Source organism: Phyllosticta capitalensis, assembly GCF_038381095.1.
Source record: "Phyllosticta capitalensis strain CBS 128856 chromosome Unknown BKA78scaffold_9, whole genome shotgun sequence".
Taxonomy (NCBI): Eukaryota; Fungi; Ascomycota; class Dothideomycetes; order Botryosphaeriales; family Phyllostictaceae; genus Phyllosticta; species Phyllosticta capitalensis.
The window spans coordinates 536763-563711 of record NW_027117447.1 but is presented as its reverse complement, the minus strand read 5'-3'; the positions used below and the strand labels follow the sequence as shown (position 1 = coordinate 563711).

Sequence of the window (26949 nt, the reverse complement as noted above, 5' to 3'; positions counted from 1 at the left end):
ACACGGTGGGTTCTGCACCACGCGCGGAGGATGGCGTCTAGTAAGACAGAGGAAATGGTTTGCTTTGGCCGCATAAAACTAGCGAGGATAGTGCACCAATTTCTGGAAGGGGTACGCGGGTTCGTAGGTAGCATTCCAATGCTGCATGCTTAGTGCTTCACCTGGGGGAATTAATTGTGTTCGGTGTCGCGCGTGGTCCGCGGCTCGGCGCGTAGGTTGTCAGAGACCCCAGTCCATACTCTATTTGAGAACCGACGGGCAGTAAAGCCCGATCGTTTGCACTCAAATATTACCTTTGGCCATCCAAATCGTCGTCTTGAGCAGATGCGGCCTCCTGAGCGCATCTTTTGGTGGTGGCTCCAGCTTGTGACATCATCCGAACACGTCTTCCGACACAGCGCCGACTTTTTACCACCATAACAACAACAACACACTGCAGCGCATGGTGAGCATCTCAGCGGTGACAAAGGAAGCTGTGACTTCCGATGTCACTCCTCCTGCCCAACAGGGCTCGTCCTATACCGTTGTCGAAGTACTGGCCACGATCGCCCTGATCTGGTATCTGGCCGTGGTCATTGTGTGCACGGTGGGCTACACTCAACTGTAAGCCACGGCTCGTCGCACGCGGATTGCCGCAACTGACTCTGCCAACAGGAGACGATGGTATTCCTCAATACCTCCTCCCGCCTTCTCCGTCACGTCACTGCCTGAAGCCGAAGTCCCGCACGTTACCGTCATCCGACCCGTCAAAGGACTCGAGCCTAGCCTTTTCGAATGCCTGGCCGCGACCTTTCACCAAGACTATCCACGGGAGAAGTTGACCATCTTCTTTTGTATATCGTCGCGTGACGATCCAGCCTATCCGACGCTGGTGCGCGTGGTTGAAGAGTTTCCTGCCTTTGACGCGCACGTCCTGGTCGAAAGCGATGATCCTTACCTCCAGGATGACATTGCCGGCGGGGTCAAACTTGGGCCAAACCCAAAGATTCGCAACATGAGCAGGGCATACCGCGAGGCCAAGGGCGATGTAGTCTGGATCCTGGATTGCAACGTGTGGGTTGCCAAAGGCGTGTGTGGACGCATGGTTGATACGCTGTGCGGCTTTGGCGGGAAGAAGAAGAACAAATTCGTCCATCAACTGCCTCTAGTTGTCGATACCGACGCTTCCGCGTATTGCGAAGAAGCGCAGGGCCTGCTGGGTGCTGGCGATGGCGGACACGCACACGCCGCGTTTGGCGAAATGGCGGCATCCTCCCGCGACTCCGCGCCTTGGAGGACGCGCCTCTGGCGCGTTGGCGGTGGCAGACTTGAGGAGCTCTTCATGTCTTCCTCGCATGCCAAATTCTATACGGCCATCAACACGGTGCTCATCGCGCCTTGCATCGTCGGCAAATCCAACATGTTCCGCCGTTCGCACCTCAATGCGCTGACTGGACCCTTTCCCGAGCAACCTGAAGGAATCAACTTCTTCTCCGAAAACATTTGCGAAGATCACCTCATTGGCGACCGTTTGTGGAAGAAGAAGATCCCCGAGGAGCAAGTCGGTGAAAAATGGGGCAAGCACGCCATGGTCTTTGGTGACTTGGCCATCCAGCCCATGGCGGGTATGAACGTGGGCGAGTACATAGCGCGCAGAGTGCGATGGCTTCGCGTGCGTAAGTTTACCGTCACGTTGGCGACATTGGTTGAGCCGGGTACCGAGGCTTTTCTTTGCTCCTTATACGGCGCATTTGTTGTTACCACCTTGCCATTCTTCCACGATTCGCTGGGAATTCCGCAGACATGGACAGCGTTTTGGACATTCTGGTTTCTCAACGTCGCGGTATGGTGTACCATTGATTGGACGCTGTACCGCAAGCTTCATTCAGGAGCGACGCTTGACGTCGACGAAAACACCCCGCCATTCGCCCGGCCTCACAAGACTTCGAATGGTACCAGAAGGCCCTTCTGGCAATGGTTCATGGCATGGCTGGGCAGAGAAAGCCTTGCATGGCCTATCTGGGCTTGGGCCGTGTATGGCGGCGTGACGGTGACTTGGAGAGGCAAAAAGTTCTGGGTCGGCATGGACATGAGAGTACATGCTATTCAGGACAAGGAGGGGACGGGGTCGTCTAATGGTAGGACGGTTCAGAACGGGGTTGGAAATGGTTCTCCGCGCAAGAAGGTCAGAAGCGATTAGACCAGTACAGATGAGTAAATACCTTTGATAATGTGGAATTCAGAGTTGTTGTTGCTGTATAATTTGATTTGCGCGAGTAGCTGACGCTCATAGCTGCCTACTGATCAATTTTCGAGTGCCGCCCTTCGCAGGGGACCGTCTGTCGGGAATCAATCATGTCTCGTCTATGCCTCCGGTGTCTACAGACCCGACCTTGCGATCAAGGTCCTTCCGGGTCTTGTTGGACACGCCATCTGAGAACAATTGCAGCCGATTGTCGGTTTAAATTTTTGGGGGGACGAGCAACTTTCCGTAATCGTAACACGCTCTTCTGCGTTAGATATTCGGGGTCTTTCGGCCTTTGACCAAGGCTTGGTGTTGGGGGTAAGAGACTGACACGTTCTGCTTGGAGGCTTGGACTCTTGAGCCACGGGACGACACTTTTTCAACCGTTGGTACAGGAAACTATGAATCCCTGAAGAGCGGAGCCAAGGCAAGCACACGAGCTTCACGACACCAGCCTCCAATCATTAGTATCAACAAGGCTATGAGAATGAGGAGCCTTCAAGTTTTGTCTGCGAAAGAGGTGTTAATTGGTGAGAATTAACACCTACCTCTGTCCACTCTTGAAAAGCGGACATTGCGGTGCAGTCACCAACTTTGGTTTGTTGGGTTCCTGATTAAGATATCGAAACCATGTAACGGGTCTGCTCTCGTACTGCGGTACTACGGCTCCCCAACTTTGGAAGTTGGAACCTCAGAGTTTTGACTGGAGTGATTCCCCCCCAACACGCGCAACAGCAGACACAAAACAACCGCCGGCCCACGTTGGTTTTGGTCTCGCATCAACCAACATCGAACACAACACCACAAACTTCCTAACACTCACACAGCGCGTCATCTCCAGCATCTCTGTCCCTACCAACATGGATTCGCAAAACTTCGAGAACAACATGAATCGCCTGCCCAGGATGTCTGCTTCCCGTCAAACTGCCGACTTGAGCGCGTACGAGAACAACAGGAAGCCGCTGCCCAGAATTTCGCCCTCCCGTCAAACCACCACTCTCAGCCCGTACTGCCCCGACAGTCCCAGTCCCACCCGGGAACCCGTCGATCCCATCACGTACGAGGATTTTTTGAGACGCCTGCCAAGCCGCTCTCCCACCCCTCCCCCTCGCGATAGAAGCCGGTTCGAAGACGTGTTGGGTCGCCTGAGGAGCTCGCAAGCCCTTCAAGCTGCTGCAACGTCACCTGCTCAATCGCCAAGTCCCGCGTGTATTTCCTGACGCTGGCAAGAACCCATGCTAACATCATTCAGGAGCCCCGCGAGAGAACGATCATCAGAATGGACTACGTCCTCAACCGCGATGTTCTCAAGCTTGCTCTCCAGAACCTCCGTGAGAACGGGCCTGCTGTCGGCGCCGATTGGTTGGCTCTGCAGATTTACAGCCCCTTTGCACCCGTCGTCGTCAACACTGCCTCAGAGGACTTTACGCGCATCAAGAAGTACTGGGTTTCCGCGTGCCGCAGGGACGAGTCGATCCCCGAAAAGGGCGGCCGTCTGGTCATCGGAGTCTACAAGACGTATGATGACGGGTTTCGCGAGGGCTACCACACCGATGAAGTATCGGATGAGGAAGTCTATCGGGCCGTGCCTCGTGACTCTGAGGTCTCTGGGGACGAGGATGAGGTTGAAGGGGAGTTGGAGAACGAGGTTGTGGATGAGGCCGACTTCGAGGCCGATACCTCGGTCATCGAATGGGACCAGGACGAGGTTCAAGAGGAGGAGGCTGGTGACGAAATCGTGGAGGAGGTCAAGTCCGAGACCGAGTCCATGACCGTCATCGGGGACGAGAACGACTTCGAGGTCGACTCCATAACCGTCGTCGACGACGACGAGATCTCGACGGCTCGTGAGGGAGATGAGCACCTTTACGAGTCCCAGTACCCGCACCAGGTCCAGGGTCAAGACCAGATGGAATACTCCCCGACAAGCCCCATCACCATCTGTTCGTCCCACCCGGGCTCAACACCTCGCGGGCCTTTGCCTTCTCCTCAAGCAGACACGCCCATCCCCACCATCGAGACCGAATACGCCAGTGAAGTTCCCTACGACAGCGACATTGCCGTCAGCGAGTGGGCTTTTAAGACCATCACCCTCGGCGGCCTCAGGCAAACGATCCGCTACAAGCCCGAGGACAGAGCCACCACCATGCAGCGTCTCAACGAGTACTACCGATTTTGCGACAGGGGCCACAACCCTCACCGCATCAAATTCGAGGCTTTCGTGGCTGTAAGGAACTTTACTCTGGCCCATTGCCGTGGCAGTCGCAAGTAGTCGTGTGGGGACCGAGTTGTTGGCGTATGGAGCAGGCGTTGTCGTTCCTTTTCTCGTTGCTTGGGAGCCTTTCTCATTTGTTGGCGGGAGTTTCTATTGATTTTGCACTATACCCAATCAGCTTTCACGGAGTCTGCAGCATCAATCAACCAAATTCCAAACCGCTTGGACCGGCATTCAGAACATCAGGGAGCGATATTGCGCACACAAAACAAACGTTTGAACGACACCAGGTGCGACGTTGGAAACTTCCCAATCCGGCAGTCTTGATGCTCCGATGCTCGGTCGCACGCTAGCGCTACATCGACCAAGAATCAAACCCGCAGCTAGGGAGTATCTAAACCAACTCGAAGATAGGCGATGCCATTGCAAAGAAAGGGATAACCAGAGCAGCAGCCGCCCTCTCTATCAGCGCCCCTTCCTTCAAGCAAAACACCAACGGTGTACCGAAAAGGGAAAGCACCGGGAACTCGCTCTCCACTTCCGGAACGCCTGCTGCCAACTAACATGGAAAGTCGCGTAGTGCAGCGCTGGTGCGTAATCACGTGCATTATAGCGTTCCGTTGTCCTCCAGCCTGGTTGCGGTATAAATTTTCGTTGTGGCATTGGAAAGGAAGATTCCTTTCCAGTTCCTCATTATTTTTCTGAGCATCCGGTTTACCTTCGAATCGTCTCGCGGACTTGGAGAAGGAAAGCAAGATGGATCTTGAAGCTCAGCGCAAGGTAAGTCGTCTTTTTTCCCTTCCGACATGAATTGATTGGTGGCTCACATGCACTCAGGAATTGGATCCGAGTTTGAAGCACGGCTTCAAGGTCTTGATGCAGCTGTGGCGTGACTTCACCAATGCTGGACACTTCCAAGACGCTCAACTCATCTTCAATCTGCTGGGTGATTATTTTGCCGAGGGCAGCATGTCAAAGAGCATGGCCAAGTCCAACGGGATCCGCAGTCTGTCCAAGACCCTGAGCCAAAAATACTCTCATCATCGCGCTGTTTTGCACCTGACGGGCCCTGAAAGAGAAACACTGGATCTTCAATATCAACCCTCCACGAATCACGAGCCCGGCTTGTTTCTCCCAGAGCGATTTCTGCACAAAGTAGAATGTTTCCCCAACCGTTCGGATTATCTGCGTGGCATCGGACTTAGTGGGCCAAACAACAAGAAAGACGACGCCAGGCCACACAATGCTTCGGAATCCAGCATTACCGCCAAAAGACCTCGCGAATCCGACGACCAATCTTCGAGGACAAAGAGGCCCAAAATTGGCAACCACACCGAGGAAGCGAAGGTTGTTGTCGAAGCCCACGTTACCATTGGCGGTAGGACGATTGCCAGCCGCCAGCTGAAGAGACTGACGATGGAGGAAACGCTGGAAGATCTTAATTTGTTTGCCGACTGGAAGAATGGGAAAGGCTGTGACGTCAGTGTGAGTTTTGAGGCTTTCAGGAACTTCACGTGGCACTTTCAGTGACCCAGTTGAACGTGGATCAGTTATAAATTGGGAGCCCCTGAAGACATAATGAAAACTTGCATTTTGGAAGAACTCATGTCTCGATTGACTGATGACTGATAAGGCCCATCCCTCATTGATCCCAGGAATGTCCCTTTACCGCTCACTCCTGACGCTGTCTGCATGCTCTTGATTCACCACCCAATCCATAGTCCGTGACTTGGACTTGACCGCTGGATGAACGTACAAATTTGGCGACGGACTCCCCTCCCACGCGTTTTCATAAGTACTGCGAGACCGCTTGGCTGGATTGGCGCGTTGATCTTGGATTTGGGCGAATTCGTCGGAGTAACCATTCCATTTCTCGAGCGCCATGGCGTTGATTCCGTACTCAGATGGCTCAAAACTGAGAGGAAAATCGTCGTCCTCCACCTCGCGTATCAGTGTGCGGCCAGCTGCTCCGACAGAGCTTGCAAACTCGCAGTCGCCAAGCATGGATTCGAAGAGGCTTTGAATTTCTTGGTAGGGGGTGGAGTTGCTTCCCATTTCTATCTTGCGAACTTCCATTTTAGAAGCAGAATTTGTGTGGCTGGTGACGTGTTTTCGCAAGGTTTCGGCGTCCTGTCGCCGGCCTTCTCGCGCGAGTGACAAGTGCAGATCTTTGAGGAAGACGCGATCAAGCGTCAGAGACACCCACTTCAAAGGAGGCTAGAGTCGTTTCAGCGCGCTGCATAACTTAACCAGCTTGCAAACTTACAGCCTCGTATGAACCAGGAGCCATCTTGAGCGATTCTTCGTGTTGAAGTGGTCTTCGTAGTCGAAACTCTGCAGATGGATGGGAAACTGGGATTCGGCAGACTTTGGAGGAAGATCGAGGTACTGCACATGAGCAAAGGGAAAATAAGTAGTTCGCTCGCAGCTCGACAGCCGGGCGCTACAGGATGGACAGGAAGCAAGGAGAACTCAGCTCGGATGATGCTGAAGTTCAGCGGCGGTCAATGCTACACCTGGTTTGGGATAGTGTCGATATCATCCAAGGATCACTGCATCCAAACGCTAGACGAATCGGGAAGTTTTGCATTGAGAGATCACGTCAAAGGTGTCACATTGGATGAAGATAGAAGTGGCGACCCCACGGCAATGAAAGGGTGCCTCAATGCTTCTTGTGTACACGCATCCCGACTTGATGATTGAGTACTCCCATTATGCCAAGCGGCTTTGAGAGTTTTGAAGATGAAATTTCTTCCCATCATTCTTGCTTTACAGCCAGTCCATTCATTACCCATGGTTTCGACTTGACCTGCAGGCGAAATGTTCTGACATGTCCTCACCCTTTTCGCAGTCGACGGGTTGTCATCAGCGACGTGTGGTCGTTTGGCACGATTTGCGCGCTCCTCCTTAATTCTGTCGAAGTCATCGGAATAGCCAGGCCACTCTGCCAATGCTCGGGGATTGATTCCGTACGCGAAGGGTTCAAAGCTCAGGGGAAACCCTCCGCTGTGGACTTTGAGAACCAGTGCTTCGACGCCGTTTGGAAATTCAAAGTCCTCACCCAAGGACTCAAAGAGTTCTTGAAGTTCTTGGTATTCGGTGCAGGTGCTTGGTACGGTTGTGTAGATGCTAGGGCACATAGCATGTCTGCGAACAATCTCGGCGTCTTGTCGTCTGTTCCGGTTCACAAGAGCAAGGTGCAAGTATTTGAGCGCCCTACGATTGAGCGACAATTCAACGTCCATGAAGAGCGACTTCAAAGAGGTCAGCCATGGACGTATTCAAACCGAGATGTCTTCTCACAGAATCTTGGATACCTGGAGCCATTTTGTGTTAAAATGTCGCAAAAGTCGGGGGAGGGATGAAAGGAATGGCGAAGAGAACTTGGGGGCATCAGCACAGAGATTAAGTACCTCGACACGCGACAGGGGACCAGGAGAGCTCGGGCTCCGCCGAGGTTCAAGCTCTGGCTCTACAGTAAGAGTCGTCGAAGTCTGTACTCCTCAAGCTGGTTTTCAGCGTCACAAAAGATTTGAACAACGACTTGCAAGAGAGCGGGAAACCCCCACGCCCCTTACCCAAGATGCTTCTTTTGTTTACATTAGCCCTCACATTAAATACGAGCCAATCAGGTAGTCCGCATCACCCTGGCTCAAGTCCCAACCTTTTCAAATAGATTTAACTTGATGTCAACAACAGAGGTTGATCAGGGCGATGAGCAGTGAAAATAACGCGTCCCAAGATGGCCTTACCACTACCAGCCGAAAAATTGTATCCAGAGTTGGCGCTGAAAACCAGCCTGACACTCGCATACTGAACCATTCCGATTTCCACCTTCAGCGTCAATGTTTCTTCCAAGACTCTTCAAGTCGTCGCGTAAATGAGCTCATCTCCCGACGTCCCGTGTGGTAGGGGTTGGTTAGCCAATCGGATCACTACTCCAAAGATTAGCTTTCAGATGGTCCTCACGTCAATTCCACGCAGTCACGAGGAAGATGCTTTTCACCTATGCCACTTGATTGGCTAACTCCCCTTTATCCACACGCATGAAGAGGCTACGGCCCACGCCCATTGACCGACAACTCGGGGAATCTTGAAATGTTAAAAGGCGCTCAAAGTGGAAACGAGACCACAACTGCTCCGTGACTCTCTCGCGTGAAGAGGTCACGAACGGTGCCTGTGATAGGGATTTAGTGGCTTCCCTGTCCTGCACCTGGATTTCTTGAATGCTCCTCCTCCGCGCACCTCTTGACATGGAAATGGTCGCACTCTTGAAAGTGTCTCGACTTTTGTTCCCTAAACTCGCAGGACAGCATCCCACGACCCCTCCAAGTCGATTCAGGGAGAATGGAATCGACGAAACCCCCGGTTCATTGCACTTTGGCGCTAACCGAATATGGAAATTCTAGGTCGAGAAACAATGTCGAAGCTGTATCCTCTAGATCTGAACCCGAAGAGTGGTGATGGTCAACTGGATGTTGCTTCTGATTTTGGAGTTCAACTTCACAGCAGCCACGGAAAGAACCATCAACTCCAAGGCGGAGCACGGGTGCTTGAATGCTCCCCATGCGCACACATCTGGACTCGGTGAATTGAGAACTCGCCTTTAATCAAGCGAATTCGACCCCAAATCTCGAAATTGCCAATGCATTCTGTCAATTACAAAGTCGTCTCCTAACCCTCAAAAGTCTCTACTCAAAACGCAGATGCTCCATGCTCGCCAATTCTGGCCAGAATGAAGCCTCTGATGCTCTCAAAAGCCTCAACGTCGACACCCAGCTTCCGCCCTTCTTCAGTTTGCTTCCAAGCCGAATACTTTGCCGTCATGCATTCCAATCTCTCTTGCTCCTTGACGAAGGCTTCAAAAGTGAGGGGACCGAATTCTCTGACTGCCGGGGCATCGGGAATGACCTTCAACTTCTTCGCGTCGGAGGACTGATCAATGGAGTCACTCGGACGCTTGGCTGGGTTGCTAGGAGCATCGGCAGGCGCATCTCCGCCGACCGTCGCACCGCTGTCCTTGCGCTCGGCTCCGTAGCTGGGCCAAACGGCGACAGCCTCCGGATTGATTTTGTACACGCAAGGCTCGAAGCTCAGGGGGAAGCCATCGGTGCGAACCTCCTTAATCAGAGGACCAGCCTTGCGCACGCTGCCATCGTCTTTGATGGATTCCCAAATCTTTTGGATCTGCAGGAACTTGGCGCTGTTTGACGGCAGCTGGATCTTTTTGCCGGCGCCGAAGTGCACGATGCACTTGCGTATGACGTCGGCTTTCAGGCGACTGTCCCGTTGGACAAGTGCGCGGTGCATCTTCGAGAGCGCTTCCAAATTGAGGATCAAAAGGAGTGCCTTGATGGGATCCTGGGGATGACTTTAGCTCATTGTTTGCGCAAACTCCTGAGAGGAAGTGACTTACAGAACTCCGACGAGGAAAAGGAGAATACTCCATGTCGTGTGGTAGCGAAAAGGCCTTTCGGTCGATGAAATCTTGCGCACAATGTAAGGTGTTGTGGAAGCAACTTGAGACTTGAGTGTAATCCAGAGGACTTGAGCTTTTCAAAAAACTGATGGGCACAAAATAGACACTCTGCGAGAAGGTGAAGGATCCTGGAAGTAAAATCCCAATGCCCAAGATACTGAAAAAATGGAAAGGAAATTTCCTTTCCAGATGCACACGGTCATCATAAATACCTTTCTCGACAAGTCCGAACCACGGTAACAGCATGGAGCGAAGAACACTTAGGTTCCAAACGAGCTTGGAGGGTGGTTGCTACCATGCCAATTGCGGAGTTGGGGGCAGCTGAGACCAATTTAGCGGTCGTGCCAGCAGGCGACCGCATCGCTCCGCGCAGCAACGCTAAGCTGATGTGGAAACTTCGAGCTCAACTCAAGGGAGGAGCTCCGAATGCAGGGTGAATCTGGTGAGACAATTTTTCAAAACGGGTTGGTCGCGTGGTCTGACCCAAGCGACTTTGGCACCAAACTTCAAAGTTGTTGCTTCTTTTGTGGTCCACTGGAATGACGTGTATGAATGCTCCCTATGCGCACACATCTGGACTTGATAATTTGAAAGCCTGCCGTGTGGCACGCAGATTTGGCACCAAACGGTAAGGTTGACATGTACCCGGTTACCCGCTATTCTCTCATGATCCAAAAAGGGCCAGGACATTGCTCCATGAGTGTGATTTGCGTGCAGAAAGCTACACCCGCCTTACATACTGATGCTGTAAAATCAAGACAAAGAACAGATACAGAAAATATACATTTGCAACAAGTACCAACCGCTCCATGTAGTGTGATGATCCAATGCTACTTTGCAGACACTCCGAACGCGCAGCTCCTGGTCAGAACAAAGCTTTTGATGTTCTCAAAGGCCTCAACGTCGAACTTCCAGCTTCTGTCCCTCCTTAGTTTGTTTCCAGGCTGAGTAATTTGTTGTCCTAAAATCCGGTCCATCCTCCTGTTTGATGGCGTGCTTGGACGTTGATTCTCCGGTCAAAGGCGCCGCTTGCATGACTTTGCTCTTCTTCGCGTCAGTCGGCTTGGCGCTGGACTCGGCAGGACGTTTAGCTGGATTGGTCGTTTTCGGGATGGACTGGACTTTTCGATCCTTTGCAATGTTCCTCACAGCTTTCCTGACCGTGGAGCTGTAACCGGGCCAATATCTGACCGCTTTCGGATCGATGCCGTATGCAGGAGGCTCGAAGCTCAGGGGAAGGCCTTCACAGGCAACCATAACGACAGGAAGACCTGCTTCGTGGACGAACTTGTCCTCATTGATCAAAGATTGCCAAAGACTTTGAAAATGTTGGAAGTCCTTTGAGGCGCTCCTCATTTTGAGCTACTCGATTGAATGAATCTCGCAGTAATGGATGGAGTATGCCAGGATCCGTTCTCGTAATTTTTCGGCATCCTCACGGCGGTGTCTTCAGACAAGCGCATAGTGAACTTCTTCAATCACTTCGTAGTTGAGTCTCAACTCAATGTTGAAGGATTCCTGCAAGCACTTTAGAACGGCTTGTTTCTGCGACAGAACACAGTGACGTACCTTGTTTTTTTGGGCATCAAAAGCCATCATCAAATGAATTCCAACATCAAATGCGGAAGGGGCTTGAACACTCCCACAAGACGCACGCATTTTTGAGATGGAGAATTTCCATGCCTCCGTGGTTGCGCCTTTGACTACTCGCTGGTCGCTCTGGCTCAGTTTCTTTGCTGTGTATGCCACGACTTTTGCTACTGGGCCTCGGACCAACCATGGGGGCTTCAACGCCTGAGACCGCTATGCCCCGAGAGATGCTGAAGCCTCCTTATCAATCTCACGCTTGAGGCGTGCGACAGCTCCTCACACAGTCCGCAGGCTCTAAACAATAGCAAGTTAGACCCCACTGGCTGCACACACGACGCCACAGCGTGGCGCACAAGAAATGTCAACTTCCACGCCCGACACGACACAGGAGCACGAATGCTCCCTAAGGCTACACTTCTACGACCTGAAATATCCAAGTGTTTACGCGACAAAGCATTCGAATTCGAATGCTCCTCATACGTACACGAGTGATTTGAGGGCTCGCCGTACTTGCTTGCCATAGGTGCCTTGGGATTTTGGGCGGTACCACGGTTTGGAGGCGACATTTCTCACTTCTTTCGTCGTCAGGACTTTCCTCCCAGAGGCTTCTGTGATTCCTTATCTTCTCATTCGATGGTTTGGCTGCTCCACAACTCGGGGTTCTTGTTCAAAAGAAATTGATAGGAATAAGTTGGTGTCAAACGTTGTTTTGATGCAGTACCCAGACCAAGCAACCGCCATTGCGCCTTACCATGCGTAGTAGACTTCTATCTTCTTTCCGCGCCCCTGATTTGGAAGCGTGCGCCTACGGCCCCGCCTCGACGTTCTCCAGCACCTGGCCCACGATGCCATCAAACAGCGGGAAAAGGGAGCAGGCGGTGTACTTCTCGACCAAGGTGCCCGGATCGCGCGTCGTCGTCTGCGCCTCATCGTCGTCCTTTGTCTCCGCCTCCCCACCAACCTCCGTCCCCTCCACCACCACAGTGCCCTTGGGATAAACCGGGCGCCGGCCCTCCTCAATCAGCAGCACAAACGCCGGATCGATGGGCACGCTCCCCAGAAACGGCACGCCGAACTCGGCCGCCATGACCTGGCCGCCGCCCTTGCTGAACACGTGGGTGCACTCGCTGCAGTTGGGGCAGACGAAGCCGGCCATGTTCTCGACGACGCCCAGTACGCGCACGCCCGTCTTGCGGCAAAAGTTGAGCTCCTTCTTGACGTCCGACACGGCGACGGCCTGTGGTGTGGTGACGACGACGGCGCCGCGCAGGCGCGCCGACGTCACCGCGTCCTTGAGCAGCGTCTCGAGGAGCGAGATGTGCTCGTCCGACGTCCCCGGCGGCGTGTCGATCAGCAGGTAGTCCAGCCCCGGTGGCCACAGCACCGACGAGAGAAATTGCCGCACCATGGCTGTTTTCTTGGGCCCCCGCCAGATGACGGCGTCGGTGCGCGCCGACAGGATGAAGCCTAGGGACATGCAGCCGAGGGCGCCGACGTGCCGCTCCTGCTCCTGCTCTTGCTTGGTTTCTGCCTCCTCGTCCTCTGTTTTCTCCGTCGTCGTCGTCGTCGTAGTGGTGGTGTTGCGCGGAACCGCCAACGTGTGCGCCGGATGCACCGTCACGGGCACCATGCCGCCGGGGGCCTGTGTGACTTTTGCATTCTCGATGCCGAAAAAGCGCGGGATGGACGGGCCCGTCAGATCAATGTCGAGCACGCCGACGCTGTGGCCGCGCAGCGACAGCGTCAGCGCCAGCTGCGTCGTGATGCTGGATTTGCCGACGCCGCCTTTGCCCGAGAGGACGAGGACGATGTTTTGGACGTTTTCGAGGCCCATGTTGGGGGAGTATTGTGGGGACTTTCAGTCGGGGAGGGGCGATTGGGAGAGAGAATCGACACTGGTATGGCAGGAAAGACGTGGTGGCGGCGGCATTGCTTGTGCGGTGGTGATGGCGATTGTCTGCGGTTGATTTGAAATGCGGGCGGACACCCGACGGCGAGCGGGCGGACGAGGGCGCGCCAAGCTAGGTTCCGCTCCGCCCTTGGATCTTTCTCCGCCGTCACAACCGCACGTCTTGCCTCTATGTTTTTACAAAGTGTTTATACATTTCTAGCATAGTCTATAGGATCCCAGCTCATCTCGACAACTCCAACAAACAAAACACTATGAATCAGACAGAAGGATACAGTACAGCAACTGCTTGCTACAACCTTCCCCGGACACCATCGCCAGAGGGACTCAAGTAACCGCGGACCGACATTTGGCGTTTCAAAATGGTCGGCGAGAGCCTCAACCACGACGGACGGCCATCGAGCTTGCCGCCGGGCGGCACGAAACCCGCGGCGAGTCCGCTCGCCGGGTCTCTCTTGATGCCGCCCGAGCGCAACTTGCCGCTCCTCTCGCGCGGCAGCTTGGCAAGGTCCTTGTGGACGGCGGCCCAGTCGCCAAAGTAGGGGTGGCCGCGGACGCCCTGGGCGCCCTTTTGCTTGAGGCCGTGGCCGAGGGTGACGCAGGTGACGCCGTCGACGTTGATGGCGTGGGCGTGCGGCGCGCCGTGCTGCGCGAGCAGCACCGAGTAGATGTTTGTCGACTTGACCATGACCGGGTCTGCCACGGCCACGGGAAACACCCAGCTCCACTCGAAGAAGATGGGGTGGTACGGCGTGATCCACAGGTCGCCAATCTGGCACATGGCCACGTCGCGCGCGCGCGTCTTGACGACCGACACGACCTTGCGCGGGCCTACGGGCGTCCACACGAGCATGCCCGGCCGCAGCTTGCTGACGGCGATGGTGGCGCCGTTGGCGATTTCGACCCGGCAGGTGCCCGCGAAGCAGGGGTTGTCGACGCGGTTGAAGTCGGCCATTGGGGGTTGCGCGACGGTCTTGTCGGCCGCCGACATGAGCGAGTCGGAGCGTGTGCGGCCGAGGTTGGGACGCGATGGCTTGGGGCCGGGTAGGTGGTTGAAGGTTGAGTTGAGCTCGTCCAGGTATTTGCTGAACATGGGGCTGTTTTGGCCGTATTGGAGGGCGTTGCCATCCTTGAACGACGTGCTGACTTGGTTCCTGTGAGCGTGCAGGATAGAAGGCACTGTGATTGATTAGCGAGTGGATGGGAAAGTTAGGGAGACGACTTACGATAGTGTGCACCCCACGTTCTAAAGTTGAGGTCTCCTGCCAATGCAGTCCGGATCTGGCCCTTGGGGTCTTCACCGTCCAAGGCTTCAAGCAAGCCATTGTTATTCTTGTCCTCAGGCTGACCATCTTTCAGGTTCTCAACAAGCTGCTTCAGTTCCACCTGAGCACTCTGGAGCGCTTCATGCTGCGCTGCAAAAGTAGTGCCTTCCGCCGCAGGCAACGAAGAGAGAAACTCGCAGACCTTGGCGCGAGAGACGTGGTAGCTGACCAGGCTAGGCTCGAGGGACGAAGTCTCGGAGACCTGCGCCTTTCCATTGGCAACGTGGCAAACGTCGCCAGGGGCAGTGTAGACGAGAGTAGCAGATACACCAGCGTCGTCAGCGACAGTGCTAGACTCGTACTCGAGGAAGATGTCGCGAGACTGGCCAAACTGGATGTTGTTGAGCGAGAGAACAAGTTCACTCTCGGACTTGGTGAAGATGGCAGAACCCTTTGGCACCTTGAGCTCGAGGCCGCCCGTAGTGCGAAGAGTGAGCTTTGCGCCAGTGGCAAAAGTAGAGTAAAAGTTTGCGACAGCGTGGACAAGCACAGAGCCTGAAAAGTCAGCGTACGTTCACAGTCCAGGAGTAAGAGGCTTACCGAGCATGCCTGCGTCCGAAATGAATGCATAGTTCCCACCGCCGACTTCTGCGATTGACTGCAAAACGTCGGATCGAATCTTGTACCCAAATCCAAAGGTGAAGATGGATCTGGGGGCCTTGAGCTGAGCATGGGTCCTCTTGAGCATTGGCTTGAGCTTGGCGACGTAGTCAATCTCTGGTTGGCCACGCTGCTTGGGCTCGCCATCGCTCATGAGGTAAAGAGCCGCCGCGTTGCCCGAAGCAGGGGCGCGGTCAAAGAGGGTGTAGGCAGTGCGAAGACCGGCCCAAAGATTCGTCTGTCCAGATGGCTGGAGGTCCTCGAGCTTGGAAAGAATGGCTTCCTTGTTTGCCTCGGTCATGGGAGCAAGGGGCTGGAGCGTCTGGTACGGTCAGAAATGACTTGAGAACATTGAGTACAACTCACCTGAGCATCGTTTCCAAAAGCGACAAGACCCAATCGGTCATCCTCATCCATGGTCTCGATGATGGAACGTATGGCATGCTTGACGAGATCCAACATGCTCAGGCCAGTGTCCTGGGAGGAGCCCGGAACGCGAGCAGCAGCGGCCATGCTCTGGGAGACATCGATGGCGAGGACGAGGTCAACGGCGTGACGGCTCATGTTCAAGGACTTTTCCGGGGGCTGAACCGAGACGATCATGCCAGTCTTGTTCTGGAGAGGGTGCAGCTCGACCTTGGCCTTTGCATCGCTCTCTGCAAGACATTCCGCGAGGGACTGCGAGGCCCAAGTCTTGGCCCTGTTGAGAGAAGGCCTCTTGGAGCTAAAGGAGCTCCTGGGAGAAAAGGGGTTGGGCTTGAAGTCGTCATCCGTCAGGTCGTCAACTCCATTCTCCGGCTCGAAAAGGGTCTTTTGGTCAAAAAAGCCAAAGGTGGGACTTGAAGGGCCGGGGCTCATTGCTCCGGGCGACATGACGCGAGGACTCATAGCACCAGGGCTCATGGGCGGCGAGCAAGGGAGGGTGAAAGATCGTTGGATTCCTCTTGGGGATTTGGGCTCCTGAAACGTGGTCACTTGAAAAGAAGTGTCGATAGAATCCATGCTCTTGTCGGCGGTGGTTCCAGCATTGTTGCTGTCAAGGCGCTCTTCAAAGACCTTGACTTCCTGTCCCTCATTGATGGTAGTCATGTTTCTCTGAGCCGACTCCATGACATCTCCTTCGCCATAAACAGTTGTGACGCGGGTGTTTTGGATCGAGTTTCCAGGAGTGAGGCCTTCGTGCACATTCGAGGTAGTGAGAGTCCTGGTCCACTTGAGCGGCTGGTCCTCGTTGGAGCTTTGAATCGTTTCCTCAATGTATTCGGCCTGTCTTGGTTCTTCATATACAGTCGTGATTGTCGTCGCTTGGCTCGTGTTCGTGTCGTTGGTCATTTCAAAGAAGGAGTCTTGGCCAGAAACCTTTTCAGGTCAGCGTCGTTGCTGGCTTGGTGTCGAGAGTGATATACCATGATTGCTAAGGATGGTCGTAAATCGTAATGCTAAATCAAAGGAAGGCGGAGCTCATGAACAGCGACAGAAAGGCACGGGTGATAAAGACAGACGCAGCAGTGGGTGGCCAGCTCAGTCGTCAATATCGTGACGACCAACTGGAAGATAAGGATTTGTTGCAAGTGAGGAGTGTCGACCTTGTGGAATCAGTCGTATTGAACGGCGAGGGCTTAAGTGCTTGTATCGTGCGGTTCCCCAGGTCTCCTGCATCGCCCTTGTGGATTCTCCCAAGCGACTGGCCACTCCTGTTCCTGCCAGCACACGTTCTTTGCGTAGAACCACCTTGAGTAATGGCCACGCCAATGGAACCATTGGAAATACGCAGGGCTGGCCTGACCGGTTGTAGTGGGGAACTACAGATCGTTCAGATTTTCAAGGGGGCAGAGCATCTTTTGGACATGATTTTTCGACTTTTTTACATCTCTGAGGAGAGAGAATTTCAGCAGTTCATTGGAGGATATAGAGACTATCAAGGAAGTCTCCCAGAACATCTTTTCTTGTTGAGCTCGTCGACATCAGCTCCTCTTTCAAGAGAGCGGTGCAGGACAGAAGTTGCGGTGGAGGTGGGGACGGGTGTCTGTGCGAAGCGTTCGGTCGTCACCGTCCCCCACAAAGCGCTCGGACGTCTTGTGTTGTGCGCTTGCACGGTTCTTTCAAGTCTTGATCATCAAGAGGAAGCACTTCCGCTGCGTAGATCGCATTTGAAGAGGCTGTCTTTATGGGAGGCTGGCATGTCCGCTGAGCGCGCTGTACAGAACCTCTGCTTTGGGCCCCTTTTACGGTGGAAGATGATGATGGCGAAGTGCGTTTCATGCGGGGCCAGACCGCAACTTTGACTTAGGCGCCGAGTCTCGGACTAGGGAACACTGCCCGCTCTCTCCATCCTCATGCTCCATATCAGGCTCCCTGAAGCCCTGCGAATGGCTCTTCTGAGACCCTGAAATGGCCTCCTGCAGTAGTCTCAGACAGGGCCTGGTTGATGTTGGAGCATGTTCAGCTGAGGATGAGCGTGATCTGGAAGTGCTGTAGGGTTGTTGGTCGTCGCGGTGCGTGCGGCGGGAGTCTCATCTTTGATGTTCATCCTCTGGGTCTAGCGTCAGTCTCGCCCACCTCTTGGAATGCGTCCCGTGGAAAAATTTTCGGGTCTCGTATCCAAAAGGGGTTCTTAGACATGTGTTGGATGTAAAAGTAGTAACCGGCTTTCCTCTTGTGAGCATTTTGAGCTCCCATGTGGGCGGCTTGCGTCATGTGTCACTGGCGTGATGGCGAGCATTGCACGTCGAACTTCTAGAAGGCGAGTGCATGTTTCGATGCAGGGTGTGGGTTTGTCCCGGTGCTGGAGAAGACAGCAAAGTAACGATGCGGTCAGCGACGATGAGAGACGAAGAGAATGGCGACGGGCAATCTGGAAAAAGGTCCCGAACGACTCGGGAGGACCGTCCGCAAGCCACACGGAGGCTGGAATGGCTGGAATGCTGCTTCGGCAATCGCCTGAGGAATGATGAGACGCAATTTGAAGTCGCGAATCTGGCTGGCGCACGAGGACGTTTTACGATCTCAGGAACTGTTGCGTTTCCGAGGACGGGCTCCTGACGTCTCTGCGGCCCAGGGTCCGCGCGAGGTTGGCAGATGGTGACCGTGGTGAGGTGCAGAGCGGGCCGCGAGGACCGTGCCTGAATGCCTCTCCTCAGGCTGGCTTGTGCGAAACCGGTCACACGCACTGGACATGCATTTTGCGAAAAGGTAGACCAGAAAACAGCTGTCTGAGGATACGAGCCAGGGAGTGTCGTCGGGGATTGCGGGCCCCGTTTCTTGCCAGTTGCAACTCGACGTTGGTACAAGTCCCCGGCCGGTGACCCAATTTTGGCATGGACGCCGTTGCGAAACATGAATGATGGCAGCTTTCAAGCCACTCGCGATCCATGGCCGACGGCCGCACCGGCTCGGTTTGGACTTTTGCAAAGCAAAGAAAGGGGTTGCAGCAACCGTTGGAAGGTTTGAGGGTTGTAAATTGCGTGTCGGCGGCGTGGCGCAGGGCCAACGAGAGCTGCCAGCGCGGTGTCAACCGAGGTTTCTCCGAGCAGACAGCAGTCACTCAGACCTCAGACAAGCTGACAACTTTACAACGCCAAATGTGACTAAACCCAAGCGCCTCTACTATGTACAAACCAAAATTCTCAACGTTGAATATGTCCAGGTGAATGTGATGTGTTTGACGCCATGATCCAGAGGATTGCCAAATGTTTCAACAGCTTGCTTGCACGCCAGAGTGGACTGATCAAAAGCAAGTCGACGCCGCAACACCAGGGTATCTATCTCGTTGCAAAGATCAAAAGGGTTTCTTGGCGTCCTCTTCCATGTGATCGACCAAACAGTGGCCCTTTTCGCCAATTTCTTGCTGCAAATACTTCAGAGTCGCCGGATCTTTTGTGAAGAACGAATCGGACCTCGCACTGCATGCAATATTGGTGGTGGTGACCACCCCTGTCCGTTCAATCCGCCCCGCGTCATCGGTGCCATCATTGGCATTGGTGATCTCGGAGGGAGCTTGGATGTGATGAAACAATTCCGGATTAGCGCTGTAGCACTTGTAATCCAAGTCTCGACATCCCTCCAGGATCCGGACGTCGTAGGCCTGGCAGCCGCCCTCGGTCTCCTTGGGGGCGAGTTCTTCGAGGATGCGGCGAGCAGAAGCGCGGTTCACGGCGTATCCAAAGGTGCATAGGGGCCATTTGGACCGGTGAAGCATCCGGTAGCCCTCGTAAATGTCTAAGCTCTCGAGAAGTTCCCTGGTCCTGGTGTGCATGCGGCTGCGGGGGAGTAGGGTATCGTCGGGAAACGTCGTGTGCTGCAGCTTCTCCCAGTCGTCGACGGAGAAGAAGTCTCCGCAGTGGCCGAGATAGAGAATCTCCCACTTGGTCAGGTCGCCCCAATACGTGTCTCTGGACGAGGTCAGGCGCTGAAAGTTTTCCGACACCAGCGGCACCTGAACGGTGCGCAGGTGGATATCCCAATCGACGTCGTCTTCCAAAATGATGACGGTTTCATGGCGAGAGTCAAGGAACCTGCGAAATGGATCAGCATTGCAGGGTCGGCAAACAGCGGACGACTTACCATCGCAGGGCGTTCAAGTGGCCCAGCCAAGCCATGGCGGAACCGCGGGTGATGCGGGAATCCTTCTCGGCCTTGAACTTGGATATGTCGTCTTCGGACCATTTTGGCTGGTGTGGAATGGTGATGTCGATGCCGGTGAGGTTGCCGGCAAAGAGGAGGTGCTCCTGACGGGGCGAGTTGGCGCGCGAAATGGCAACGACGGCGCCAAACTGGCGGAAGGTCAGTGGGATACGATGACAATCTAAGAGGCAGGGCAGGGTGCATACGCCTAGGGTGGAATTGGCTGGCTGCAAGCGCGTATAATTTAGGCCGGAGGAGAAGGCTGGCTGCGAGCCATGGGCCAAGGGCGTCTTGTTAGGGAATGGCGGGGAGGAGCGGAACCACAGAAACAGCGCGACCAGCGAGATGATCAGCAGGGCCGCGGGGCGATGAAACCGGGCCTCCATGGCTGGTTTATGGGTGTTTTGCGAGGGGGGAGCGAAGCATCAACGAGCGTGAAGTTGTAGACACTTCGCCTCCCACCCGCGGCTCGCGGCTCCCAGCATTTTAATAGTGTCTGTCCAGCTTGCCGCAGCCAGGGCGGGCAAGACAAGAAGACAGCTAGACGGCACTTTGAGTTTGTTTGCTGTCTTCACTCTGCTCGGCATGGAGGTCCTGGTCACAGAGGCCTCAGCCCTGCTGCCCGCTAACGAGACGGTCGCTTCTCCGCGTGCTGTCGTCGATCCTGGACGCCTGCTTTTCCCTGCTTTATGACATTCGACCTGGCTGGCTCCTGGTCGTCGCCTGGCTCTGCCCTGCTTTTAATTCCCTCCCCATCCCGGCCATCTTGGGCTGCGCTGCGCTGCATTCCGCTCCCCATCCCGCCCTTGCATGCATTCTGGGAACTCCTCTTCTGTCCCACCATGGCTGCTGCAGACCCCCAGCGCCCCCGAACCTCCTTCAGGTTCTCCAGGTACCGTTCGCTCCGCAAACCAAACCTCCAAGACACGTCCAACGACCCACCGCCGCCCCCGATGCCACCGCCGCCCGAGCAAACTTCAACCATGACGGCCCTGAGTCGCAGCATGTCGCGCTATCACAGCAAGCGCCCTCCTGCTTCAGCTCCTGCTCCACCTTTGCCTGTCCCCCCAAGTGTCGCGCGAGCTCCTACCCAACGTTCAAATGCCCTCCCTCCTGCTCGTTCGCGCGCCGCAAACCTTCCTGCTGGTCCAACTGCTGCTCCCTCACGCGACGACGACGACGACGACCGCCACTACGCCGAAGCAGCACGCGAAGAAGCAATGAGGATGCTCGAGGGCGACTCTTCCCCAGCCACCTCGCACGCCCAGCTCAAGGCCGAAAAGAGGGCCAAACTCGAGGAAGCAGAGCGCTTGAAAGCAAAGCAGATCGCCGAGGAGCACGAGCGGCGCAAGGCAGAGAGGATTCGCAAATATCACGAGAAAAAGGCCGAGGAGCTTCGCGCGCAGGAACTCAAGGCGCGTCAGGAAGCAATTCGCGCCGAGGCTCTGCGGGCACAGCAAGAGGAGGAGCAAAGACAAGAAGAAATGGAGCGCGAGAGGTGGCCAACGCCAAAGAATGCGCAGCGATACTCACACTCACCACCGAGTCCAAGTCCTGACTCGGGTCAGAAGAGGGAGCGGCTTGGTCTATTGCGCAAGCGCAGAGACGAGTCGCCGCCGCAACCTGTCCAAGTGCCAGAAGCTCCCAGGTCAAGGCAAGTCAGCAATGAGCCTGCGGATCCAGTCACCATCAAGCCTGGCGGAGGAGGCGTCGTTCCCGGCCTTGATGCTCCCGTCTCTGCTGTTAATTCTGGCGACCGCCGTGTCATGGTCGAGTGCAACAGCCAGCGTATTCTATTGCCCGTCACTCCGGATACTACTTGCATGGATCTCATCCGATCCGCCGCCAATGTTCTCTCCGAACCAATTGATCCCCAAGCGTCCGTAATGCTCGAGTTCTTTACAAAGTGCGGCGTGCAGAGGCCGCTTCGCAAATATGAGCGCGTCAGAGACGTCCTCAACTCTTGGGACACTGATCGGCAAAATAATCTGGTCCTCATTGAATCGCCTACCGGTGGCAGGGACCATGATTTAAGCGTTGGCTCCGTCCCAGAAGCGAAACCGACCGGCCAATCCTGCTTCATGTATTACTCGCAGAAACCGGGAAAATGGTCCAAGAGGTTCATCACCATGCAGACCAATGGACAGCTGACGTGGGCCAAAAACGACTCGGGAAAGGACACAACCGTCATATGCCACCTGTCCGACTTTGACATTTATACACCTACCCCGAGCCAGCAGCGCAAGATCAAGCCGCCGAAAAAGTATTGCTTTGCCGTCAAGAGTCAGCAAAGGTCCACAATGTTCGAGACAACTTCAAGCTATGTCCACTTCTTCAGCACCAGCCACAAGGACAACGCTGCCGACTTCTTTAGCTCTGTCCAGGGCTGGCGTAGCTGGTACTTGGTCAGGGTCATGGGCGAAGGCCTGAAAAAGCCCAAAGCGGGGGATCAGCTAGCGCAGAACCTGACGTCAACGCGAAAGGTTTCGGGCACCCACGGGCAGACTCAGGAGACAAAAGCCCCCCATCGTCCTCACACTTCCGACTCCTCTCACTACCAAATTGGCTCCTTCAAGCCGTTCTTCGATCCCAATTCGTTTGAGCCGACTTCAACTCCTGAGCTCAGCCTCCAGCAACCCAAAGTCCCAAGTCCTCCAGATCGCATGATGTCGATGCGCAACCGCTCGCATCCTCCGGTTTCTTACCAGAACAACAGTCGATTGAATTCAATGTCTGCCAACAACACATCGTCCGACGAGGAAGGCCTATTTTCGTCAGGTGGGCTTCTTGGTCGTACCTACTCGCAGAGGCAGCGGGTCGCAGCGCAACGTGATGCTGCAGGCAGAAACGCCGGACCCTTTGGAGACGGCCCGTCTCTCCTGAACAACCTTTCGAGTTCCGTCCCTAGTCGCTCGTCGATTGATGAATCAGCACGCCCGCAACGCATGAACTCTGTCCGCTCGACACGTGGGAGCGGGCAGGGTGAGGCTCCTCGGCGCACCAACACGACTCGAATGCCTAAGCCTCTGATTGACCTCACGCCTCAATACCAGGCGCCGCCCCAGTTTCAAAAGAAGGGCAAAGGCTTCAATCCTACAAGCTTAGGGTCTGGTGGCCTCATTGACTCGGCAACCAGTCCCGAAGTCGCCATTCAGATTCCGCCCTCAAAGGACTGGCGCGCCAGAGCCGGAGGCAACCACCCCAGGCCAGCGACATCCGGGGGTGTGGACCGCATGAAGAGTACTCGAGCGCCTGGTACGAAGCACGGTGGTGCAATGGGCGCAATGAACAACCATGGCCTGGTGCCCCAATCCGATGCTGAAGCATTCACCGGGAGTGGACTCATTGCCAAAACCAGCTGGGGACCTACCAACAAGGGCCAACCACTTGGACGTGGCGTCATGGACGGTTCCAAGGCCAAGGGACCGCTTCTTGATGTGAGCGAGTCGAGCAGGTTTGCTCCTGGCAGTCTGCTTGCAGACGTCGCCGCCAAACATCCGTCGGCACCCATCATTTCCCGCGAGTAATTTTGTCCTTTTGCATCAACTCTTGCCGGTTTTCTGTTGTATAAATTCTTGCTCTCGTTCACTCTGTTTGGAATGGTTTGACACCATACAACGACTCGACATTGCGCGGTCCGCATAGCATGTGTTGCCAGCGTTCTTTTCAGCATCCTCTCCTTTTCAGTCGGATCATCAGCCATCCCTGGCCAGAAGGGTCACAGACGGGTCTCTTACTTTTCTTCCAATACCCCAGAGATCAGTCTCATTCAGTATTCCTAATGTTTTGTTTCAATCTTTTTCGCATGTTTGGCCAAGCATTAACTTGGCGATGGGGGGAGGCTTATAAAAGCACGGGTATCTTTTTCAACATTGAGCCACGTGGGTGGGCATGGATCGAAAAAATCGCAATCGCAATCGCAACCGCAATTCAGTCCGCTGGGACCGGACAGGGACGACATTTTGCACGAAGTCATGTTAGGTTGGTAGGCAGAAATCGTTGAATTTTATATGTTTTCGTGTACCCAGCAGCACGGGGCAGCGGACCCAATGCCGCGAGCCGCAAACTCCGTCGAAAGAAGGTGGTCGACTTTTGAGTAACGTTCCAATCGCTGTTCCTGGATGCGGGGTTGCGGCATTTGATTGGCTGGAGTGTGTCAGCTCTTATCTGAACGTCGCCAGTGCTGACAGAAAGACATGAGAGCATTACTGCCAATCAAACGCGTTGCATTGTTTGGCGAGAGGGATCGGAGTCGATGTGGAGACACGAATTGAACAGTGTGGCGTTGGAGAGGCGTTGATTGAGGTTGAAGAGTGGGACGGGCCAAAGACCAGAGCAGGGCACTGACAAGCAGGCTCCGGTGGCGGAAAGATTCCAGACTGGACAAAAAAGAACGCCAAAACTCTCAGACACCAGGCACTTTGGGCTCTCTGCGTACATGCATTCGAGATGGACGGTCTAGTGTTGGCCCGCATCGATGCCGTCACATGCAGGCGTTAGCTTGGGCTGGGTTGGGGTTGTCGAACCACCACAAGCAGCCAGCCGGTCTGATTGAAGCACCTTATCCTTATCGCAGCATCCCATCAGCTTCCCTGGCTGGCGTCGATGGGCTGCGTGATACGACGGCCTGGCGGGTGTCGACATCCTGATCTACCCAGCATATAGAGCTGTGCCTGTCTGCCTGTCTCTGTCTTGACGAAATGCTGCTGCAATCCCCGTACGACCAACCACCACCTCACGCAGCGTCGGCCGCTGCCCATCGCCAACCATGAAGTCGCTTAGGATCAACTTCACCAAACCGACGCTGCGGGTCGAGCAATCCAAGTCTCAATTCTCCAATGGCGACTCTAGGTGGTGAGTTTGACGCACGAGTCGATAGTTTGCGCCGATATTGATGTCTCCATGTGCAGGACCAATGTCGACTTGGACCCCGTCCCCCGCCACCAGCGTAAATGGGGCGTCTGCAGCTTCGTGGCATATTGGATCTCAGACGCGTTCAAGTGAGCTACGGCGACGCACACCCTCTCCCTGGATTTGGTTCACTGATGCATCGTCCGTCTGCAGTGCTGCAAGCTGGGAGTTTGCATCGTCGGTGATAGCAGTGGGGCTAGGATGGTAAAGTTCCCCCTGTGAGGACCGAGAGAGATGTGTGTGCGTGTTGCTAAGGCGTCGGACTTGCAGGCGCGAGACGCTCGGCATCGTCGCCTTGGGCTTCTTCATGGTGTCGATAGTCATTGCGCTCAACGGCGCCATCGGCTCCCTGTACCACGCGCCGTTCCCCGTGCTGGCGCGCGCTGGCTGGGGCTTTTGGGGGTCGTACATTGCCATTGTGTCGCGTGTCGTGTTGGCCGTGTTTTGGTTTGCCATTCAAACAATGAACGGCGCCAACTGCGTGCGCGTCATGTAAGTCACCCTTCCCCCTTTCTCCCCCCTGGAACACAACACTGACCCCTGACCCCACCAGGATCGGCGCCATATGGCCCTCGTTCCTCACGCTGGCAAACCACATCCCCTCGTCCGAAGGCATCACGACGGCAACAATGATATCCTTCTTCCTCTTCTGGCTGCTGCAGATGCCGCTGATGGTGATCCACCCCAACAAGCTGCGGTACCTCTTCATGCTCAAGACCATCGTCGTCCCGCCCACCTTCATCGCCATCCTCATCTGGTCCTTTGTCGCGACGCGCAACACCAAAGTCGAGCTGTGGTCGCAGCCAACCACGGCCCACGGCTCCGCCTACGCCTGGGCCTTTCTCACCAACCTGACCAGCATCATCGGCAACTACGCCACGCTGAGCGTCAACCAGGCCGACTTCTCGCGGTATTCCAAGGTGAGTGTGCGCTGGCAGGCCATGTACGTGCCGCTGCTGCCGCTCGTCTTCACCTTCATCGCCTTCATCGGCATCGCGGCCTCGGCCGCCGGCGCCGCGCTCTACCCAGCGCAAACGGGCGGCTCGTTCCCGTGGGACCCGATGGTGCTGGTGTCGCTGTGGCCGAGCCGCGCGGCGCGCTTCTTCGCAGGGGCGTCGTTCGCGCTCGCGGCCATCGGCGTCAACGTCAGCGCCAACTCGCTGTCGGCGGCCAACGACCTGGCAGCACTCTTCCCGCGCTTCGTCGACATCCGGCGCGGGCAGCTGCTGACGGCGCTGCTCGCGTGGCCGCTGGTGCCGTGGAAGATCCTGGCCAGCGCGGCGTCGTTCCTCAACTTCATGAGCGCCTACGCCGTCTCCCTGGGGCCCATTGCCGCGGTGCTCTGCGTCGACTTCTGGCTCGTCAAGCGCCGCCGCTACGACGTGCGCGCCCTGTACGACCCGCAAGGCGCCTACCGCTACAACGCCGCCGGCGTCAACTGGCGCGCCGTCGTCGCCTTTGTCGTCGGCGTCGCGCCTAGCTTGCCCGGCTTCATTGCCAGCGTCAACCCGGACGTGGATGCGGGCGTGGGCGAGCGCCCGTATGCGTTTGGCTGGCTGCTCGGCTTTGCGAGTACGGGCGCGTTGTTTTGGCTGCTGGAGACGGTGTGTGGGGATCAGAGGAGCAAGGTGGAGAGGGCCGTGCTGCCGGATGAGGTGTATGAGGGGGTTGTGGAGGGGGTGGGGGGAAGCTTTGGGGGAGTGCGAGGGGCAGTGGGAGTGGGAGTGGGAGCGGTAGTGGTAGTGTCGATGAGCATCACGTTGTCAGGGGCGATGTGGAGAAGGTGGGATAGTCATGTACATGCCTATGTATGTAGGTAGGTAGATGCAAAACGACTCTTCACCGCAACCATGACTTCTGCGTTGAAATTCGTCTACATCCCCTAGAACTCGGCCACCCCACATACTCGGCAAAGTAGACGCCCCCCAGAAATCACCAGTTTCTACACCATCTCCCTCCCTCATCATCATCATCATCCATCACTCACCTCACCACCCCTCTTCCCAGCGTCTCGTCTCAGTCCAAAGCAGCAAGCAATCCGTGCCAGTCGGAACCGCCGCCGAGCCCAACACC

The 26949-nt window shown here is 55.4% G+C and overlaps 13 protein-coding genes across 13 annotated transcripts; 6 read left to right on the top strand and 7 right to left on the bottom strand.

The window, feature by feature from the left end:
- Positions 1-442: 442 nt before the first annotated feature.
- On the top strand, positions 443-2179 carry BKA78DRAFT_298177 (uncharacterized protein; the record flags this gene model as incomplete). The annotated part of the gene is made up of 2 exons (XM_066886872.1): positions 443-603; positions 655-2179. The coding sequence occupies 2 exons, from the start codon at positions 443-445 to the stop codon at positions 2177-2179; spliced, it is 1686 nt and encodes a 561-aa protein (XP_066741067.1).
- A 905-nt stretch (positions 2180-3084) lies between these two features.
- On the top strand, positions 3085-4496 carry BKA78DRAFT_345942 (uncharacterized protein; the record flags this gene model as incomplete). Its single annotated transcript, XM_066890510.1, has 2 exons — positions 3085-3431; positions 3455-4496. 2 exons carry the CDS (start codon positions 3085-3087, stop codon positions 4494-4496), a joined length of 1389 nt encoding a protein of 462 aa, XP_066741066.1.
- A 699-nt stretch (positions 4497-5195) lies between these two features.
- Positions 5196-5969, top strand: BKA78DRAFT_355346 (uncharacterized protein; the record flags this gene model as incomplete). The annotated part of the gene is made up of 2 exons (XM_066891891.1): positions 5196-5219; positions 5277-5969. 2 exons carry the CDS (start codon positions 5196-5198, stop codon positions 5967-5969), a joined length of 717 nt encoding a protein of 238 aa, XP_066741065.1.
- A 135-nt stretch (positions 5970-6104) lies between these two features.
- On the bottom strand, positions 6105-7766 carry BKA78DRAFT_355345 (uncharacterized protein; the record flags this gene model as incomplete). The annotated part of the gene is made up of 4 exons (XM_066891890.1): positions 6105-6656; positions 6706-6791; positions 7231-7693; positions 7743-7766. The coding sequence occupies 4 exons, from the start codon at positions 7764-7766 to the stop codon at positions 6105-6107; spliced, it is 1125 nt and encodes a 374-aa protein (XP_066741064.1).
- A 1368-nt stretch (positions 7767-9134) lies between these two features.
- On the bottom strand, positions 9135-10279 carry BKA78DRAFT_298173 (uncharacterized protein; the record flags this gene model as incomplete). The annotated part of the gene is made up of 3 exons (XM_066886871.1): positions 9135-9800; positions 9856-10075; positions 10131-10279. 3 exons carry the CDS (start codon positions 10277-10279, stop codon positions 9135-9137), a joined length of 1035 nt encoding a protein of 344 aa, XP_066741063.1.
- A 432-nt stretch (positions 10280-10711) lies between these two features.
- On the bottom strand, positions 10712-11515 carry BKA78DRAFT_184330 (uncharacterized protein). The gene is made up of 2 exons (XM_066883468.1): positions 11488-11515; positions 10712-11436 (listed from the first exon to the last, which is right to left on the bottom strand). Exon 2 carries the CDS (start codon positions 11272-11274, stop codon positions 10816-10818), a length of 459 nt encoding a protein of 152 aa, XP_066741062.1. The 5' UTR covers positions 11275-11436; positions 11488-11515; the 3' UTR covers positions 10712-10815.
- A 798-nt stretch (positions 11516-12313) lies between these two features.
- BKA78DRAFT_256017 (cytosolic Fe-S cluster assembly factor CFD1) lies at positions 12314-13342 on the bottom strand (the record flags this gene model as incomplete). Its single annotated transcript, XM_066885047.1, has 2 exons — positions 12314-13021; positions 13100-13342. The coding sequence occupies 2 exons, from the start codon at positions 13340-13342 to the stop codon at positions 12314-12316; spliced, it is 951 nt and encodes a 316-aa protein (XP_066741061.1).
- A 367-nt stretch (positions 13343-13709) lies between these two features.
- Positions 13710-16674, bottom strand: BKA78DRAFT_355341 (hint-domain-containing protein; the record flags this gene model as incomplete). Its single annotated transcript, XM_066891889.1, has 4 exons — positions 13710-14596; positions 14644-15237; positions 15283-15664; positions 15709-16674. The coding sequence occupies 4 exons, from the start codon at positions 16672-16674 to the stop codon at positions 13710-13712; spliced, it is 2829 nt and encodes a 942-aa protein (XP_066741060.1).
- A 203-nt stretch (positions 16675-16877) lies between these two features.
- BKA78DRAFT_184300 (uncharacterized protein) lies at positions 16878-17831 on the top strand. Its single transcript, XM_066883467.1, has one exon. It carries the CDS (start codon positions 17082-17084, stop codon positions 17625-17627), a length of 546 nt encoding a protein of 181 aa, XP_066741059.1. The 5' UTR covers positions 16878-17081; the 3' UTR covers positions 17628-17831.
- Positions 17832-18900, bottom strand: BKA78DRAFT_184299 (uncharacterized protein). Its single transcript, XM_066883466.1, has one exon. The coding sequence runs from the start codon at positions 18678-18680 to the stop codon at positions 18036-18038; it is 645 nt and encodes a 214-aa protein (XP_066741058.1). The 5' UTR covers positions 18681-18900; the 3' UTR covers positions 17832-18035.
- A 220-nt stretch (positions 18901-19120) lies between these two features.
- BKA78DRAFT_355340 (uncharacterized protein) lies at positions 19121-20351 on the bottom strand (the record flags this gene model as incomplete). Its single annotated transcript, XM_066891888.1, has 3 exons — positions 19121-19856; positions 19906-20114; positions 20172-20351. The coding sequence occupies 3 exons, from the start codon at positions 20349-20351 to the stop codon at positions 19121-19123; spliced, it is 1125 nt and encodes a 374-aa protein (XP_066741057.1).
- A 378-nt stretch (positions 20352-20729) lies between these two features.
- BKA78DRAFT_321564 (uncharacterized protein) lies at positions 20730-23988 on the top strand. The gene has a single exon (XM_066889039.1). The coding sequence runs from the start codon at positions 20808-20810 to the stop codon at positions 23490-23492; it is 2685 nt and encodes an 894-aa protein (XP_066741056.1). The 5' UTR covers positions 20730-20807; the 3' UTR covers positions 23493-23988.
- A 599-nt stretch (positions 23989-24587) lies between these two features.
- Positions 24588-26762, top strand: BKA78DRAFT_374395 (permease for cytosine/purines, uracil, thiamine, allantoin-domain-containing protein; the record flags this gene model as incomplete). The annotated part of the gene is made up of 6 exons (XM_066892793.1): positions 24588-24819; positions 24876-24965; positions 25030-25080; positions 25147-25368; positions 25430-26531; positions 26697-26762. The coding sequence occupies exons 1-6, from the start codon at positions 24734-24736 to the stop codon at positions 26760-26762; spliced, it is 1617 nt and encodes a 538-aa protein (XP_066741055.1). The 5' UTR covers positions 24588-24733.
- Between the last annotated feature and the right edge of the window lie 187 nt (positions 26763-26949).